This window comes from Chenopodium album, chromosome 5 (assembly GCF_948465745.1).
Source record: "Chenopodium album chromosome 5, dcCheAlbu1.1, whole genome shotgun sequence".
Lineage (NCBI taxonomy): Eukaryota > Viridiplantae > Streptophyta > Magnoliopsida > Caryophyllales > Amaranthaceae > Chenopodium > Chenopodium album.
Window position 1 is genome coordinate 13,785,567 of NC_137838.1, and position 21,826 is coordinate 13,807,392.

Here is a 21,826-nt window from a genome sequence, read left to right on the forward strand (position 1 = left end):
GTTACTCAACCATAATTCATATAGGTTTTAATTAAAATTTGTAACCCAAAAATGCATAACAATTTAAAAGTTTTTTCTTTTTACCACAAAATATATTTACCCAAGGAATTTATTATGATCGCTGATTAATAATAATAATAATAATAATAATAATAATAATAATAATAATAATAAAATCCCTTTAACAAATAAAACAAACTAATACAACATAACATTTAGATTACTGCATATTTTTTTTTAATGAACAGATTATTGCATATTAAATAATGATTTTTGATGTTCAATAATATTTACAAAATTTAACAAATGATATCATTTTTATAAAACCACCAATATATTGAACTTTGTTTTGTTATAATTTTCTATATACAAACAATGACCCAGGATATCGTGCGGGCCAAAAACTAGTTTTACCATTAAACCTCAAAAATAAAAATATAACTTATATAATTAAAATAGGGGAGTAAACCTCATCAACAATTTAAGTATGAAAAGGGTTAAGAGTTCAACACATAAAAATCACACTCTATCAAATTATATTTCTTTCTTCAACTGTAAAGTTATACAAGTTTTTTTTTTTTAGGAAAAAATTATATCTTGTAATTTTTTTCTAATGTGAAGAAAAAGAAATATCATTAATAAAAGATATTCAAACAATACTTGTAAGCAATTCCTAAGAAACTAAATTTCCAACACAAGTTGATAACACTTAGAACTTATATAAAATTATACCGCAGATTTGATTAACAATCACCTTTAAAAAAATTATCAAAAGCAATTTAGTATGTGAGTAAGCACTATTCGGCTTGATAAAATCCACTGACGCATAGTCGTCATGGGGTGAAATTATAAAACCCTATATTTTCAATCCTTCCGCCAGATAGACAAATAAAGAATTTAAACGACACAATAATAGAATAACCACCATCTCAAACATAAGATCTATTTATTGAAAGTAGTTAAATGAGTAATGGTAAGAACACCAGTGAAAGCCGCCCTTTAATGATTCATAACTGAAACTAGGAAGAAAAGATATGAAATTAAAGAGAGGAAAAGAAATGAATTGAAGAAGAGGGAAGGAAAAAAAATTTATTAAAAAAAAAAACCAAATAATAAAAAAGTTCTAGCAATGGAGGCTCTCCCCAAGGAGAATATCATCCTCATGGAGAAACAACCCTATGATTATAACTTGTAATTATTAGACACAAACCCATCCAATTAAATAAGACAAGAAAATTTGGCATCAATCTTTCTCCACCAAACAAAAAGGAAATAAAATTCAACAAAATAAAAAATCCAAAAATATTGACAATATATTTCCATCAACCAAATCAAAATCTCCCTTGAACCACAAAGTTGAATAAAACAATCTTCCAAAATACACACAAAAAAATTGTATCCTCTAATCCATACGTACACTTCCTCATTTCAATCTAAATTATTTGACACTTGTAATATTTTTGGGGCTTACAAATTAAAGTAAAGGTCATGTGTGATCTAGTAAAAATAGTCTTATTACATCAATGTATATTTCAACATATTAACATATTTTAATTTTTACGGGTTACTTAATTACACTAAATATATTAATGGCTAAATTTATGCATAAACAATTAAAAAAATGTCGTCATAAATTAAAGAACGTATTAGCCAAGCAACAACATGAAAAAGTACGTACCATAGTCCATATATAACACATGCAAAATGTTTCTTATTTAAAATTAATTTCCATTAATACTAAGAGAAATAAGGTACGGTGTTACCATCACGGTAACATGCATCAATTAGCAGAATGATTATAATTTGAATAAATGAATCTATTAAATGTATGATTGCAGTGGAATACTGGAAATTATATCTAATTAAATTTTAAGCAAATTAAAGAGCATGAATAATACGGAGTAATCAACAATTCAACGTAAATCCCATGGAAATAATTACAATATTCCGGCCACCTCCCCTATCGTAGCCACTATCTCCACTAACTCAGCCGTCATTTTAACTAGTCCAACACTACCTTTTCACCCATGCATCGTCATAAATTAAAAAAAAAGTAAAATAAGATATATTTTAATAACTAGTCCAACACTACCTTTTCTCCAATTCATGTTGTTTATGATGATATTATGGTTGATAGAGCTAGTTTTAATGTATGTCTCTTTTCACACGTTAAAAGAAATTGTAACACAGTTGCACACCTTGTTGCGAGATGGTATACGGGTGTGAATGCCAAGTATGTACGGTTACACAATTTCCCTTAAAGTATCATTACTTTGGCGGAATTGGATTTATCTAATTAATAATAGCTTTATCTTCTCTTCAAAAAAATAAATATAAATAACTATTAATACTCAAAGTATATATTGAGATTTTGAGATGTGAAAATATAAAAATAATGTTATGCTAATTATAATATAATTATTATGATTCCTATATATATATATATATATATATATATATATATATATATATATATATATATATATATATATATATATATATATATATATTAATCCCATGCGTTGCACGGTTTAAATAGATTTTATTTGTTTAAAATAGTTGTCAATATTCTTTATTCGAAATAGTGTAAACATAATTATATTTACGTAGTATTAATTTTGAAAGAAATATTGTAATTCTTTAGTTTTAGAATTTAGGAGAAAAAAATGATGATGTCAAAAATAGCTTTGGTGGGAAAAATTTCATATGAAATTGACAAGTGTCCTCTAATGATGTTAGCATGTTTTATTTTAGTAATAACTAGGTTAAAATCCCGTGCAATAATGCACGGTTGTTAAATATTTTTTACAATCAAAATATAAGGTATATTCAGCAATATTTTATTTAGGTATATATAGAATAGGATAAAAAAAAAAGATTTTGCAAAAAAAAAAAAAAAAAAAAAAAGAGAAAGAAAAAAAGAGAGATAAGTGAAAAAGGCGGAAAATTTTTTCACAAGGTAATGACAAGTGTTATAGATGGATTTGCTTTTAGTATAAGTTAATAGATAGATAGATAAATTAATTAATAGATTAGGAATTTACCAAGATATATTTAAGAAGAAAAATGCTACTCCTAAGAACTATGGGCTACATATAGCATTATCCTATTAAAGACATATGTGAATGTCTAGGCACTTGATGAGTTACATATGTGAATGTCTAGGCACTTGATGAGTTTCATTAGAGTGTCTAGTTCTTAGAGGATTAGTTATATAATTATATTGAGATTTTTAATGAGAATGGTGTGATCAATATTGAGACTTTTATTAGTTTATAGAGACAAATTGAGAGACTTTAATACAATACTAAGCATGAGGTGAAGTGGGGAAGGGTTAGTTGCTAAAGAAATTAATAATTGAGAGAATTTAATACAACATCAAACACGAGGTGATGTGGAGAATTGAAGGGGATTTAAACCAAAAACCTCAAGCAAGCGCTTTAATTCAATTAGTACGATAGAAGATAACTATAAACACAAAACACGCAACCTCTTAAAAAGGAGATTAAATAAATGGAAAATGCTATACATAGCCCTTAGGGCTACATATAAGCATTAAATTTGCACTTGAAAATCGTAAAAAGTTAAGAAATCATAAAAATATAAACACTAATTACACTGATTTACGCGTGTTTTTGTCATGAATTCCTAATTTTATACAATTTTCAAGTGTGTATTTAATGCTTATATATAGCTCTTAGGGCTACATATAGCATTACCCTAAATAAATAAATAAAACTAATAAGAGTACGTTCTCAAGGCCCGTGGGGCAAGATTGGGACACATAACCTCAATGAGAGTTCATGACTCACGAGGTGCAGTGCATCACTGAGGTGTCAAAAACTGTCTCGATTGATTAAAAAAAATGATTTTGATTATGAATAATATATGAACACAATAATTTAGTATGGGATAAATTAGAAAAAATAATCCCAACTTTTATCAATTTTGGTACAATAATCCCAACTTTGGATTATTCTGGAATAATCCGAACTTTGGGGGTCTTCTTTTTCTTCAGTCATTATGACCGGTTACCTGTTGAGAAGGTTATTTTTTTTTATGTTATTTAAATTAAAAGCCACGTGTCAGCACATGATTAGTCCAAAATTAAAAAAAAAACTTAGAAATTTTTTTTTTAAAAAAAAAACAAAACATAAACCCACCCACTTCCCCCTTAACCACCAGCCCCCCACCCAAACCACCCCCTCCACCAGCCCTTCCCCACCCCTTTCACCAGCCTCCACCCGAAAACACCCCCCACGCAGCCGGAAAACCGCCCCCACCCCCTGTCCACCACTCCCCACCCGCCGAAACACCTCCCCCTCCCTTCCCCCACCCACGAAACCCTCCTCCTCCCTTCCTCCATCCCGTAAAAACTCCCCCCCTCCCCTTCTCACACCAACCAAACCCAAACCCTGACTGACGCCGGCCACCCTATCGCTAACAAACCTCCATCGCCTCCCCGAAACTGCCACGCCACCAGCCAATCCCTAAAAACCACTAGCCCCACTCCCAAAAACCCCAAAAACCAGCAGCTCTACTCTCGAAATATCCCTCTAAACCACCTTTCCCACTCCCGAAAACCACCAAAAACCCCTTCAATACCGTCGAAAATCCTAGCCGCTAGGGTTTTGAGGTGGGGGAGGAGTAATTGGGGTTTTTCGAGAATGGGAAAGGGGTTGCTTTGGTGGTTGCGTGGGTGGGGGGGGGGGGTTAAACTCGTTGAAGGGGATTTCAGGAAAGGGGGAAAACGGCGAGGGAAGAACACGTTGACTGTGGAACGAACGACGGTTGTCCGGTGATGGAGAGGCGGCGGTATTTCTTATTGGTTGAGGTTAGGGTGGAGCGGTAGGGGAGGGGAGGCTGCTGACTGGGTTTTTCTTTTCTTCTTTTTTTTTATTTTTTTTTATAAAAAAAAAAATTAGACCAATCAGGACTTGACACATGTCAAGTGACCTGATATAATGGGTCATTGACTTTGGTTGATCGGTTAGGGATTGAAGAAAAAAAATAACCCATAAAGTTCGGATTATTCTAGAATAATCCAAAGTTGGGATTATTCTAGGAAAATTGATGAAAGTTGGGATTATTTTTTCTAATTTTTCCTTTAGTATGACTTAACTTTGAATTACACCTGATCGAACCTAATTATCCAAATTAACACGCGTCATGTGAGATTATATATATGTGAATTTTGAGATATCCTAAATCATTACTTTGAGTCTTATTTCTTGATGTATAACTATGAGGCGGATGAGATTCGAACCTGTGACCTTTGTGTCACGATGGCTCCGATACCATGTTAGAGGACCAACTCAACAAACTCAACCAAAAGCTTAAGCTGATGGTTGAGGCCCAGGAATATGTTTTATACTCTATCAATATAATTGTTAAATCAATATTGTACTTCACTATATAGGGCGTGTTCGGCGCTAGCTTTTGAGTAGCTTTTAGTGGCCACTACTTAACAAAAAATGTGAGTGTTTGGCAAAATAATGGTTCAAGTAGCTTTTAGTGGTGGAGGTAGCTTTTATTAAAAGTTAGGATTATTAGCTTTTAAAGTTAGAGGTATCTTTTGAAAATTTAATGTATAGTTTTAAAAACAAAATATTGATTTTTAAATGTAACAGCTAGTTAACCACTACTTTACCGAACATTCATATCTAAATTATCTATTTTCACAGCTAACAGCTTGTTGACAGCTAACAGCTATATACACAGCTCACAGCTATCTCCACAGCTACAGCTACCTTCACAGCTATATTTTGCTAAACATGCCCATAATTAAGCATAATTCATGCATTGCACGGGACTTTAACTAGTTATTAATAAGTGGGAATAGTGCGGGGTGTTAAGTTTTGATGTAACGCATTGTTCAAGTACTATGTACTCCCTCCGTTTTTTTATATGCATCACTTTCTATTTAGGGGTGTTTTTTTTACATATGCATCACTTCTATATTTGGTAACTTTATACTATATTTTATTATCTCTCTCTCTTCTCAAATACCCCACTCAAAATATTTTATCATTTCACTCTCTTTCATGGTCCCCACTTATATTATTAAATAAATCATTCTCTCTCACATACTATCTATTTCATGACCCACATTGTACTTTTATCAAAATAAATTAATCACCCACTTGCCCCACTTGCACAATATAATATTGAAGCAAATAACTTTCCTAAAACTCCGTGTAAATGCAAGTGATGCATATAAAAAAAAATGGAGGGAGTACTTTTTATTTGAGTAGGTATGGGATTAGTGGTGGAGGCGGAATTTTTAATTAGGGGAGACCTAACTTAATTAATACGAGTATATGTACTAATTCTCGTACACAAATTGAAATGTCAAAAAAGAGTGAGACTAAGTCACTAAGTACGAAGTATTAAAATTTATATGTAACGAAAAAATTTGAAAAGAGGAATTTAATGCCTAGAGTAGTGCTACAACCTTTTTATACAAAATAGTAAAATTAGCACACGAAAAGTAAAAGACTAAAGTGTAAGGGAGAGGTTCTGAACTTCCGGAAGCTGCTTTGTACAAGTTGAGAATATCAACTATCTTTGAGCATTCCACTCAGTTAGCGGACTTTGCCCTAGCAAAAAGGAGACTGTCATTAGCAAAAAAAATACATGAGAAATACTTTGGAGGAGAGGTTCTGAACTTGGGAGGTGGAAAATGGATGGATCTTTAGCTATGATGCAACCAACATCAAAAGTTGCACCATTAATATACTCTTTCGTTCCTAAATAATTAACACAATCAAACGTAGCACAGATGCCAACATTAGTTTAAACTTAGATATATATGATTAAATATTAAAAAAATATACTACGTATATAAAAAAAAGTTGATATTCTAATAATTTATATTTGCAGTGAATTGGGTACTATGTTGCAAAATTTCATAAATTTAATTCGTTTGCACTTAAAACAGGATCAACATACATAACACATAAGAATCACATAATAATACCTTTGAAGAATGAATTCCACATTATATTATGATTAGCTATATGAATCAAAGAGAAATAGAGTCCTAAGCATTGCTACTCTACTCAACACACGGGATTCGATTGAGCGTCCACCAATACTAGATTGGTTGGGTGAGAAAGGTAAACCACTGTGATCACCACCCTCCATGGACAACCGGCCACCGCATGAACCACCACACACACATGTCGGCGCACGCAAGGAGGTATAAGATGAAGAAAGAGAGAGGAGTTGGTTTTGTGTTTGCTAATTAGAGTTTGTTGACTACTAATCAATTGTTATGCAAACCCTACACATCTAATCTATTTATAATCATATTATAATTAGACTAAGCTAGGAAGCAAGCCCGAAGCCCCTAATACCACTCCCTATGGTTGGCCACCTAGAGGTCTTCCTCTTATGTTCAATCTAGGACTCGTAGTAATAGGATCCATTTAAACGGGTTTTGGCCTATTTTACGATTGTTAGCACCTTTAGTAATGATATAAATACAACCTATAAGAACGAACTTAATTATCTTCGTAATTTGATCCATTATGTTTAGAGTTTGCATTTGACTAAGACATAATTCTTTCAATATAAATACCTATTTAACAATATATTTCATTATAGAATTTGCTTTATATACTTTATTAGGAAAACGATGATAAAAATATATACAATAAGAAAAAAGTCACACGTGTCAATTATTTAGAAATGGAGGGAGTATAATCAAAATCATGCAAAGAAAAGGCCTTAGCCCAGCCTTCTTCCATTGTATAGAATGGTGTGGATTTCTGGCATGGACGACAACCTAAAAACCCAGGCCATCTTTACCTATCAGGCTATCACTAATGCATGGTAGGTATGGTTTTCATCCTCATTATCGTCTCAACTCTCAACTACTACAAATTTGAAACCATATCAGCCATTTACATACACAACAAAAAATTATGCATATACTGGTTTTGTCAGGGGTTACTTGTATTCTGAGGTTACTTGTATGGGTGTTACTGGTTTTGGTCAGGGTTACTTGTAGGGTGTTACTGGTTTTGTCAGGGGTTACTTGTAAGTGTTACTTGTATTCTAGGGTTACTTGTATGGGTGTTACTGGTTTTGGCCAGGGTTATTTGTAGGGTGTTATTGGTTTTGTCAGGGGTTACTTGTAAGTGTTACTTGTATTCTAGGGTAACTTGTATGGGTGTTACTGGTTTTGGTTGAGGTTACTTTTAGGGTATGTTACTGGTTTTGTCAGGGGTTACTTGTATTATGGGGTTACTTGTATGAATGTTACTGGTTTTGGTCGGGGTTGTTACTTGTAGGGTGTTACTGGTTTTGTCAGGGGTTACTTGTAGGTGTTACTTGTATTATAAGGTTACTTGTATGGGTGTTACTGATTTTTTATCAGGTGTTACTGGTTTGGTATGGGATTTTGATTTGGAGTTACTTGTAAGAGTTACCCAGAATACAAGTAACACATACAAGTAACCCCACGATACAAGTAACCCTAAAATACAAGTAACCCGTGCCGCACTGAAAAACCTATATAAACCTATATATATATATATATATATATATATATATATATATATATATATATATATATATATATATATATACTAGTGTTGTGCCCGTGCGATGCCCGGGTTGTTTATTGAATTTTAAGATAAATTTTTAATCTATATGTCAAATTTTAAAACATATCATTGATATAAAATTAGTTAGGAATTGACGTGTTTTTGTGACGATTTAAACTATGTAGTAGGCATGTAATGACTAATAATAATAATATTGGTGAAAAACATTTCTTGACCCGTAACTTGAAATAATGAGTTAATGACCCTGTCCAAAATGACTCGTGACCCGACCCGATTGAACAAAGCAATCGTTTTAAATGTGGTATATTTTGAACTAATTCCTTCGTTTTAAAAAAATATTATGATGATACAAAAAATAAATTTATATTATAATTTATGAGTATTATAATCTAATTATTTTTTGAATAGAATTATAATTCAATTTGTACATATGAAATATTGGTAGTTTATAAAAAAAAAAAAAAACTATAAATTAACAATTTTATCCTAAAATTCTATCCAAATTTGATTGTAAATATTCTAAACTAACTTTTTTATCCTACAAATTGAGTTCTATATAACTCTATCCTACGTGGCGCGACACTTGGCAAAAAGTTGGAACGACAAGTGTCTCTATCTTGTCGTCTGGCTAAAAGTTTAGCTTTATATATTAGTTATATGACCTACCTTCATTATGCTAATATTAAAAAAAAAAAAAAAAACTAATTAGTACAATAATTCTTTTTTTTTTTTTAAAAAGTTAATATTTGGATAAGATCTCTTGTAGAAAAAAATATTTAAATTAAGAAACATGAATTTTATTTTGTTATACTTCACGTCACATGTTTTTTGTATACTAAAATTTTTATGATTTCATATATTCATTCATCAGTTTTCATGCCACGTGAATTTTTAACTCTAAAAATAATATATTCTAATCTTTTCTCTCCTTTTGTCACATTATTTTTTATAATATTATATATAAATTTATGATTTGTTATGAAACGTGTTAATCAAATGTTTGACTAAACCTTTTTACATAAAAAAGCAAAGGGGTGGTTACAATCTTACCATCTATATATCTAAATCATGCATGAAAACATTGAAAAGCAAAGAGGTTACATATAGCATAATGTTTATGCAATATTGCTTTGTTGATCACACACTCCTACCGAGGACAACAACCTTTATACGGAGTATTGTTTTATTTAATATGGAGTACTCAATTATTTATTTATTTATTTATTTTGAAACAAGTAATCAATTGATTTTTTTTAAACCTTCTTAATAATTAAAAAAAAAACTTGTAAAAAATAATAGGAATTTCAAAAATAATAATAATAAGATAAAATGCAGACCACTATTTCAAACACTTCCCCAAGGTGGCAAGGTGTGGAATGGAATTCCTCAAAGTCCTCAATAGTTTACAAAAGTTCCAAAAAATAAAATAAACCAAATAATAAATAAATGAATAATCAACTATAGATTATAAATACTGTAATAGTAGGTTTGATTACCAAATATAGACGATGTTAACACAATGAGTATATTATATACTACATCCGGTTCAAATTACTCGCAACTTTGGGGTATTATTTGTGAGAGATAAAATATTCCTAAGTTGCGTGAAATTTGGATCGGAGGTAGTATATGAAAACAAATTTCATTATTCTCCTTCTTAAATTTTAATTGCAATGTCTTTACTCACTTTTGTCTATGAACGTCTTCTATCTTTAATATTAGAGTTGTGTAAAAATACTTGATTTTAAATTACAATGATTTGATCTAAAAATCCGATGATTTAACCTGATTTAAAAATTCATAAAGTCAATGTTTTTGATATATGGTGCAAAGTATCAAATATATCAAGATAAATTTAACAAGATGTATATTCCCCCTTTTAAAAATAAATGTCCACTTTGACTTATCTACTTTATGTATCTGACTAATGTTTGTGCTTTATACATGCATAAGATTAAACATTGTCATCATGCACGTACTTGTTAAGATCATCTTAATATATAATTTGTAAAAATCAACTTTTTATCTTATTTGCTTAAAGATAATTAATGATATTATTGATCAAATTTTGCGTTGACCAATACTTAAAGTTTGCTAACTAAAGAAGGGATGCATTCATTTTTAACAAGGGCGGGTAATGTGCTCGACACGCGCCATAATCAGCTACCTCCGACAGGCTCTTTTAGTTTGACCTTATGTTACAAATTTAGTTGTTGACATATTAGGGTTATAAATGTACCCACATTATTCCTTAAGAGGTTTAAAAATAAAACACTTAAAATCATTAAAGACAAATAAGCAAATAAACATTTTAGAGATATCCCAAACTTAGACTATACTTTTCACCAATATATTTAAAAAAAAAAAAAAAAAAAAAAACAATTGTTGCCATATAATTTTTTTTTTTTTTTTTTTTTTTTTTTTTTTTTGACGGAGCCATATAAAATATTCTTGGATTAGTTTTTTTTAGTGTAATTTCATTATATCAATTCTTTATGTCTTATTAATATGTAATTGATCTTACTAACGAATGTCTGGGGCATTAGATTAGCAATTAATAAATTTTCTAAATTGATATTAATTTTGGGATGCATGTCAAAATCACGTGTCGATCATGTAATTAACATTGATTTTAATCTAATATTTTTACTTTTAGTTATCTTAGGACGTTCGTTAGCTTTTGGCATATACAAGTATAATTTTTTAAAATATTAATGATTAAAGTTGTGCATTAACATTTATATTAGTCAAAATACTGCGATTATAATAAAAAAAAACAAAGGAAATACGACTCTACTTTTACCAATATAATTTTTTTAAAAAAAGTAAAAGTAAAAATAACAAAATACGGAGTGGTTGTATAATCGAAAAGGTCAATCCACGTAACCAATCTCGTGAGTCGTGACAACTGCCTTTTCTCTCTCCCTCGATTATGTTAAATAGCAGAATCTTGACACCCCATTTTTATACGCCACTCCCTCTAATTTTTTTCCAACTCCTAAAAGCTAAAACATACAACATACTTCTATTTACATATTTATACACAAATCTTTTAATTAATTTCTCAACCCAACAAAATTAAAATTCAAGGTGCCACAAATTTCCCCTCTATTTTTTCCTCTGCAATTTTCTCTCACCATTAAAACAGAGCAAAAACAGAGGAGAGAGAAAAGTAGATGGTGAGAGAGGTAGAGGAAGAAAGACGGGGTGATAATAAGGGAATGCGATTGGGTAAATACGAACTTGGTCGACTTTTAGGTGAAGGGAATTTTGGCAAGGTTAAATTTGCTAAGAATATTGAAACTGGAAATTCTTTTGCTGTTAAAATTTTGGAGAAGAAGAAGATTCTTAATCTCAAAATTACAGATCAGGTTAGATTAATTTTTCAATTGATTGAATACCCATGTTTCATTTTCATGTTAATTTTAATGGGTAATTGTTTTTTTGTTGATTGAGTTTGATTTTTTATGTTAATTTCTGGGAAATTTGTAACCTCATTTTTGGGACTTTTTTGGTTGATTTTGGTTCAGATTAAAAGAGAAATTGCTACTTTGAAGCTTCTGAGACATCCTAATATTGTCAGATTATACGAGGTAAATTTCTCGAATCCCCAAAAAATTCTTACTATACTCTATACCAATTAGGATTAAATTTGTGTATAAATTCATATAAAGTGGTAGTTTATGCCTTTATGGTAATGGGGTTAGTTCAAAATGGATAAATAATGTTTTTTTTTTGGGGTCATTTGATCCTTTACTTGCTCTTGTCACATCTTTAGTATCAACAACATTAAAGAATAAACTTTGTTTTATACTTTAGAGATACTCTAATTTTCACTTTATATTTCGTTAAGCTTAATCTTAAGTATTGTGATTGCGATTAAAAGTACAACTATTAAACATTTAATGACGTTAAACTATGTCTCATTTTATCATCAATCCTCAATTTGATACTTTTTTTTTTTAATGAAAAGTTTGATATTTACTTTTCCATATATAATACTGGATTATGATCCGCTCTAATGCTCTTTTCTTATTATTAGAACACCTAATTACCTAAACTACTGAAAAAAAAAATTAAAAATTAAATTCAACATTGTCGGTTTATTTTTTTTGCTTCTCACACAATTAAGGAATGTTTAAGATTTGGATTATCCGTCCTTAGATTATAAAATGTCATGTTCATTTTTAAGGATTATCTTATCAATGACAATTAATGTGGATGGCATAAATGTTAGTGTTGTTGAAGTTTGAGCTTGCTAAAAAAAATATCCTGAATTATTGTATTTCATCGAGGAAAATAAATAAATAAATTATGTGAATATTTTATGAGTTTAATTTTTATTATTAATGTAAAAAAATTACATTATTATAAGGTGAATTAAATCTGCAAATTTTGGATTGCTTGTGAACCATAAACTAGAATAAACTTAAATTTGTTTTAACGTAATTATCATGAAGAGGTTGAAACACTTATTAAGTTCCCCCACCATGTGTTTGCCCTTGCTTGTTGGTAACTCTAAAAACCATACCTAAAGTTTAGATTAAATTAAAATATTATTCAAGTAATTTATTCTTAGGTTATGACTAATAAAAAGCCTTGATTATAGTTTGATGATGAATATGTCATTTTCCAAGTAGTTTCTCCCTTTTTTTTTTATTTTTTTTTTATTTTTTTTAATGTAGGAGTTTCTTTGATACAAAGTATAATTGATTAATTAATTAATTAATTTATCAACAGTTATAATCCAAGATATGTTTTCTGTCATTTTTTGTGGTTGGTATTGTATAAGACTATTAAACGAAAAGAGTACAGTAATACACAACAATTGAGAATTACAAAATCACTTTCCAAAAATGTTGGATATTGTTTCCACAATACCTTAAAACTACAAAGTCAAATTGACGCTTTCATTATTTCATTATAGTTTTTTTTTTTTTTTTTTTCTTTGGTATCACTTGTCATTATATGATTTTTTCTTCAAACAACATAAACACGTTCTCAATTCCTAATATAAGTATACCAAGAGTAAAGACCTATGTGAGAGTGAGGAACAGCTCAATTGGTTAGAGCTACCTTTTGAAAGCGATAAAATATTATTTGTTATTAAGCGGTAAATAAGCAAACTAATCTTTGTAGATTCTAAACTAACTTATGTTTATCTAACCACTATGGAGTTGTTGGAAATTAGTAGTATGGAGACACATATTCACGTTTTCCACATTTTACTCTCATGAAAGTTAAACCTTTTTTTGTAACTCGTTAACTTTGCCGTCCAAATAATTTTCAGTATTTTTTTTCTTAAAAAGTTTTAGTCTTTTTAATAACAGAAGAAATTCTTACTCGGCTATTATCAAGTCACGTGGAAAATTCTCATTTGCCGTTTTTGGGGCCATTAAATTTAATTATCCACTAATTCAAAATTTGACCATAATTTGCTACTCTTATCACTTTTTGGGTAGATGACATTTTTTAATAAAAAGTGTTTGTGCACATAATTTTATTTAATTAATTGATTGTATGAAAGAAGATATGGATTTTACTGAGTATATTCTTTTTCCTATATTTTTTTTTATTGTGTACCATTGTTTAATACAACAAATCATTTTTAATTGACTTATAATCACTTTTAAAGATCTTTGTTGCACTGTTAAACTGGTGTTTTCCGGTGGAGTTAGTTGACTATTTGACATGAACTACTCTCATTATTTTTCCCTAATTAGAGCATCTTTTTTAGGTATTGAGCCAAGTCAGCCAACCCATTTAATTAACATTTAATCATATTTTTAAAGAGTTTTGATGTTTCGTAATGAACCTATGCTTGTTATATATGACCAGTTTGAGTTGATATTTCCGTCAATTTTTAGATATTAGTACTTTAGTAAGACTCTATGACTTGGATTGTTATTCCACTAATTCATAATCTATCACTAATGAGACAGTTTTATGTGACAGAGAGAGTACTCGTAAATGTCGTAATAGGCTAATAGCCAATCGGAGTTTCTTAATTTTTGTGATACATATACATAGTACAAATATACGTAGAATATTTGTTTTATTAATAAAATTAGGAAAATGGAAGTTGTTTCGTGTAGTGGACCCACCTTAGAGACTTATACGCCAGGATCCGTCTTGCTAAAAAAAATGACAGAGCAAAAATTGAGGGTGCAACTCCTGGATCTCTGCTGGAAGAGTTTTATTGGTGAATATGTCGTTTTATATGACGCCAGTTGGTATGGTAGATTTGAAATATCCTGGTTATGGCAGACCAATCAATTATTAAAATTATTTAGCAAAGATACAATACCATCATTAAAATATGAGAAAATTTCTTCATCTTTCCAATTCATTCTATCCATTTCAACTTGACATAATTTATCATATAAACCATTTTTTAAAAAAACTTTTTATTCTATGGTTTTTCTTGTTTTTAGTGAAATTAAAATTATGAACTAGTGATAAATTATCGAGGCGTGTTTGTAGTATGTTAGTATTACTATTTCTTGTACTACCCTAGCATGAAGTGTGAAGAAATTGAGATTAATACTCAATAGTACGTACTCCTTCTGTTATTTATTGTCATTAATATAATAAAAGCTTGTAATATATAAAAAGATAAAGCGGCGAATTATAAATGTAAAAATAAATTGTCCAATAATGAAGACTTCTCATGAAAAAATGAAGGTGGTGGAACCATAAGAAGTGGATATTGCATGTGCTATGATGGACCCATGGTGGGTCCAATGAAAAATAAATGGCAAAAGCAATCATCCAATTGTGGTGTTTATCATGCACGATATGGCTCCACTGGAACTTGGTTGTTTCTTGGGGTTGAATGGTAGATGGGGGTTTGCTGAAAATAGATGCTGTGTGATTTTTTTTTTTTATACAAACAGAAATTCATCACATTGTTTTTATATAGAAAGTTTTTGTTGTCTATGAATTGATTTCTGCATATTATTATTTTATTTATTATATATGGCAAATGGGTCCACGGATTATCAATAAAATGCGTTGCGTTTTACGGATTAGATTAATTGCTACGTTTATCTAATTTGAAAGCTTCATATAAATTAATATTCCGTACATAATTGTTCTTAACAATGTGTTATCTCTGTATTTACGTGACTCGCATTGTCATGATTCCATTTTTATGTTTCTGTTACATGATCTCTGTAAAACTTTAATTTGTGTGTTTCGCTCGCATGTAGAGGGGAAGAAGTAAATAAGTGATCTAATGTGAATCTATTTGATGTAAGGTTACGAGAACAATCAAATATATCACAGATTTTATAAATTGACATTTTTTTTAAATCATTATAATCGTAATTAATTCTAATCTATATCTATACTTAGTATTTAAAAACACAAACCATAAATCTATACTAAGCCACAGCCCACATGTCACCATGCATAATCACTCACATGCCACATGTAAAAATATATAAATAATGTTTGAGTCTTTAATCTTTATGCATTCTAAAACTTACAAATTTAAGTAAGAAAATTAAGTGTTTCATATTCAATATAATAAATTAAAATTAAACTAATTAGTGTTCGTTATATTAACAATAAAATGGTCTTTTCATCTCCTAAACTTAAATATAACTTAAATCAATGTGTCATTTCACGCCCTACAATATCTATGTATATATACCTAACTAAATTTCACACAACAACGACATTTTTCAAGAAAAAATAACCTAAGTAACAACCCGTGCATTGAACGGGTCAAAAGGCTAGTTTAACTTTAATAACTACATTGACAAGTCAATAAAATTTGTCAAAAATAGTCTTTCCAAAAAATTGAAAAGTTTTTGTCCATTCAAAAACAGAAATACCACGGGGTGAGTAGTAGTCCACAAAAATCTGGGGGTCCACTCATAAAGCCATAGCTATCTCAAATAGTGTTTAAACTCTTCTATGGTGCAAATTGTTTTGTTCTACCTGGGGAAGCTTTATATGGTCTGGCTAACATCCAATTCAATTATTTGAGAGCATCCAAAAAACAGAATAACAGGAAAATTTAATAAAACAGTGGCTTGAGTTATTAAATGGGGTCCATTGATTTTATAATTTACAAACTGCCATTTTTAGAATTACTTGTATAATAGTACTCCGTATTAAATTATTACCCCGTAATAACTTCTTTATTCACTTTAGTGTTGCTTTACACTAGCACTGGCCGAGTTGACTTGTATGAGGTTTTGGCGTGGTAGGGCCTTCTCTTTAGTTTGAAAAAAAAAAAAAATTTTTTTTTTTTTATTGTTTTCCCGTGTGGTATTAGTAACGGGCATGGAATAGTATCTAAATTTATGTGATTTAGCTAGGCTCGTTCATGAATCATTATAAGGTATAGTGAATACTTCATACATTATGAATTTATACATGCTCATTTTCAGTTGACTTAGTCTAATTATTTTTGAAAATGGATAAGAATCAGCATTGTGCTCTTAGATGTATCATATAATTTACATGCCCATGTCAAATTGGCCATCGGACCGAGCTAAATTATATGGTGGTATGATGCAGGTCTTGGCAAGCAAAACAAAGATATATATGGTCCTGGAGTATGTGCATGGTGGAGAACTGTTTGATAAAATTGTAAGTGATTTCTTCTATCCATTATCAAAGCATTCTAGCTTATACTAGCATCCTAATTTATATTAAATTGAGTTTTTTTTTTTTTCTTTGCTATTCCTTATCAAGTCATGATTTTGTAGGCATCACGAGGAAAACTCCCAGAAAAGGAAGGACGAAGGCTCTTTCAACAACTTATTGATGGTGTTAGTTATTGTCATGACAGGGGTGTCTTTCACCGAGACCTTAAGGTAAGATTGCTGGCTTATTAATGTTTAACGCCAAAATATCTTCTATTTGATGTGAAATTTCACTTCATTTGCTTAAACATGTATGTCACAGTTGAGTTTTTCCACAACATGTGATCAGTTGACATTGCAACTTGTTTATTTGTCATTTTCACTTTTTTGCTAGAGAATTAAGGTCCAAAATTGTTTAGAATATAGACCATCTATGAAGATTTTTGTTGGAGCATGATTATGACATTACCATTAGGCCTTCTGCTAGTTTGTTTTGATATGTCAACTTGCTTAATTGTGAGTTTCACTTTGTTTTGCAGCTAGAGAACATCCTCATAGACGGAAAAGGAAACCTAAAAGTATCGGACTTTGGCCTTAGTGCATTACCACAACACTTCGGGGTAAGTAGCTATAATGATTGATACTAGATGTCAAATTCTCTAATACCCCTCTTCAGCTCCTAAATCTCTGGTAGCTTTTCCATTCTTTTTTATAGAGTGATGGCTTGCTACATACAACCTGTGGGAGCCCAAATTACGTTGCTCCTGAAATTCTCGCTAATAGAGGATATAGTGGTGCTACAGCGGATGTTTGGTCTTGTGGTGTCATCCTCTATGTCATTCTCACAGGCTATCTTCCTTTTGATGACAGGAATCTCGCTGTCCTTTATCAAAAGGTATTTCCCTTTTTTAGATTATAAAATCCGTCATCTGACTCTAATTTATCTTTGGTTTTAGTTTATGATGTTGTGTGTCATTGATGTTACAGATCACAAGAGGAGATGTTCAGATACCAAAATGGCTCTCTTCTGGAGCACAAAAGATGATAAAGAGGATTCTTGACCCGAACCCTGTCACCCGAATAACATTGGCTGAGATCAAAGCAGATCAATGGTTTAAGCAAGGCTATGTTCCTTCAAATCCCGAAGAAGAAGAAGATGATGTATATGTAGATGAGGAAGCCTTCTCGATGAATGTTGATGTAATGACTGATATCCCTTTCTTTCATTTGCATTTCCATAAAATATTACATTCCCATAAAAGATGCTAATAGCTTGCAATTTTAATTTGTATAAATCAGTCTGATGGAGAGAAAAGTCCTGGCCTTCCTAAACACATCAATGCGTTTCAGCTAATTGGAATGTCATCATTCCTTGACCTTTCAGGATTTTTTGAGAAAGAGGTGAGAACACTGATGAATCTTTCGCTTAATTCGAACTTAATGTGAAGACAGTCTATCCAAAAAAAAGTTTTAAACAGGAGCTAATGGTTGCTTGTTAAATGTTTGCAGGATGTCTTCGAAAGGAAGATCAGATTCACTTCCAATCTTTCGCACATAGAGTTGCTTGAGAGAATTGAGGATATCGTAACAGGAATGGGATATTCAGTTCAGAAAAAAAATAGGAGGGTAAGTTCTGAACCTTATAATTTGACCCCTAAAAAATTCTTTTGCTAACAGAATAACCACATATTTGGTCGACAGGTTAAAATTGTTTTACAAGTATTTTTTCTGAGTTTCGAATTTATTTGTTTCAGCTAAAAGTGGTGCAAGGAAAAAGTGATCACAGAGGTCCAGGAAGCCTTTCAGTTACAGCAGAAGTAAGTATAATTGTTGCTTACTGGACAAATCGATTCTGTCAAGCATATGAACAAGTAAACAAATCTTCCAACAATCCCTGCTCACTTTCTTTCCATGATGTTGCAGGTTTTTGAGATTAGTCCTTCGCTATTTGTCGTTGAATTGAGAAAAACTTGTGGAGATTCTTTAATTTATCGGCAGGTTAATATCTATCTCCCTTTGTATCATCAAGATATTTCCGTCTGTATTGCTTCCAAGTTATAGAACTAACAAACTTTCTCTGTTTGTGCAGTTATGTAATAAATTATCAAACGACCTCGGTGCATCAAGAAGCCAAGAGTTGTTAAGTGCAGCCATATTGAGTGCAGAAACTGTACCAGAGGTTTGCTAGACAACATAGATAGATGCATCTTTAGTGCCATTTTCCGAAAAGAGCTAGAGGAGTCCTCTTAGTTTCAATATTTCAGTAAATTGTAATTATGTAGCATGAATTGTTTTTTTTTTTTATACTTTGGACTATATATTCCTTGCAAAAAGAGAAAAAAAAAAAAGAATAAAAAAGAAATTCAATGAAAATTAGCTTCGATTATTATATGAAGCTGTACATACTACACAGTTCATCTTCCATTTTCCTTTTATCTACATCCAAAGGCTAAACTAAGAATGGTTTCTAACTAATATAGAGAAACCACTAACTTACTAACCTTTGCTTGAGCAAAAAATACGAGAGTCCACTTCAACTTAACTTAAAAAGCCAAGTTTTCAGTTAATACACCATACAGTAAGCTGAACTACTGTAAGAAACATGCGACTGCATTATCGCCATCAGAAGCAAAGATCCAATCAGCTGATGTCCGAAACTAACTGCACTTAAAAAGAGCATTTCACAAGTTATTTACTGCTAGTATTTTTCCTCAAACAATGGCTTGAATTCAGCTTCACATGTGCACATGGGAGTAACGTACATACTCTGGCTCAAGCTAACTAGATATCTTAGGTATCTTTAACAACCTCCTCTACATACGTCTCGCATTCAGATATTATCAATTATCGTAGACAGGTTATACAATGTCCTACACGTAAGTCACATTTCTCAATAATCCACAAAGGATTTACTATGTCTCTCTCGATTATGCTATGTTTGGATAACAAATTAGAAGGGGAATGGAAGGGAGGGAAATAGGAGGAAGGGGAAGGAAAGGGAAGTGGAGGAAATGATGAGCTCCCTTTTCCCTCCAAATCTCTCCAATTTTAAAGGGATGGTTTTTATTAAAGGAGGAGGGAAAATGGATCCCTCCCTCCCCCAACATATTATCCAAACAAGGAAGTTTGTCTCCCTCCCTTTCCCTTCCTTTCCTTCCATTTTTTGTTATCCAAACATAGCCTAATAGTATAATTTAAACTAGTTGTGTGACAAATCTCCTTCACAATCAATCACCTTAATTCCGATTTAGTATATGCAAGGATTTTGAATCTAGTGTTGTAACTAGTCTCACATTACCTACACCCCTCTCTCTCTGTTTGTTGGCAATAACTTCAACCACTTGTGAGACTTGTCTTCCACGTGGGCCAGCCAGAGCATGACACATGTCACCCTAAAAGAGCCTAAGGTGGACCTACCAGGGTTTGACACGTGGCAATCGAATACCCCTATTGGAATTGACGACATTCAAGGCCCAATTCCCTAGAAAGCTACAAAACGGCGCATCCCATCAGTCCTAGGTTTCCGTGACCTAGCCAAGGGCCCAAGGACCCTATATATAGGGAGATTGTCCCATTTTGGAGGCATGTTCAATCAGTACATCATTTATTACTCTCAAAACAGAGTAAACACCCGATCTCGGAGTCCTAGAAGATATTTACTTTTCCGCACATTTTTACTCCGAACACTTTTTAACTTGATCGTTGGAGGGAGAACTCTGACCACTGGGAACTTCCGTTGTTTTGTAGGTACAGGCGATCAGAAACCAGTCTTAGTGACGTAACTCTCCACAGATACACAAAAAATGAAAAAAACCCCAAAACATGTCCCATACCTATCTAACAAGGTGTATTGACATTGTCCGAGGCCGATCAAGTTTGCGATCATCTATGTACATCATCAATAATTGTATGTCATGCATTGCATAAATACTTTTTTTATTTTTATTTTTACATACTTCGTATATAACTTTTTTTATATATAAAAAACTTGGACTCCAAGTTCACCCAAAAATAAAAAGCTTGGCCCCCAAAATTAGGTCATAAAATCAGACTAATAAATAGCAGACTTCTTCACTTCCCAACATTCAGAAAAAAGAGATCATCAAACAAAAAAATGCAAATTTTTGTAAAAACCCTAACAGGGACAACCATAACCCTAGACGTGGAACCAAATAACACCATACACGACCTAAAATCAAAGATCGAAAACCATGAAGGAATTCCAATACCCGAACAACGCCTTCTTTTTGGTAACAAAGAATTACATGAAGATGACAATGATGAAAGTGAAGAAGAAGGCAACACTTTAACGTATTATAACATTATGAAGGGCTCAACCCTACACCTTACGTAGAGGCTTGGTGGTGGTGCTGGCATATATTGTTTCTCTTGGCATTTAGTACCAAGAGATTTAGCGGCTTTGGCCTACCGTAGTAAGCTTAAGAACAAGGTATGTCGCAAGTGTTATGCCCGACTTTCGCCTAATGCTACCAATTGCCGTAAGAAGAAGTGTGGTCATAGCAACCAATTGCGCACTAAACATGTTTGGGGGATATTTCGTAATCTATGATGTTGAAGTATTGTCTCTTACATGTTTGATACATGTATCATGCATGCTAAGCTTATATGGTTTACCTTCTTTTGAAGATTTTG

The 21,826-nt window shown here is 31.5% G+C and overlaps 1 protein-coding gene across 1 annotated transcript; it reads left to right on the forward strand.

Moving 5' to 3' along the window:
* Positions 1-11,527: 11,527 nt before the first annotated feature.
* LOC145631942 (CBL-interacting serine/threonine-protein kinase 1-like) lies at positions 11,528-19,581 on the forward strand. Its single transcript, XM_081684176.1, has 12 exons — positions 11,528-11,944; positions 12,104-12,166; positions 17,106-17,177; positions 17,297-17,404; positions 17,713-17,793; positions 17,889-18,068; positions 18,161-18,373; positions 18,473-18,574; positions 18,683-18,799; positions 18,928-18,990; positions 19,097-19,171; positions 19,263-19,581. Exons 1-12 carry the CDS (start codon positions 11,750-11,752, stop codon positions 19,359-19,361), a joined length of 1,368 nt encoding a protein of 455 aa, XP_081540302.1. The 5' UTR covers positions 11,528-11,749; the 3' UTR covers positions 19,362-19,581.
* The last annotated feature ends 2,245 nt before the right edge of the window (positions 19,582-21,826 follow it).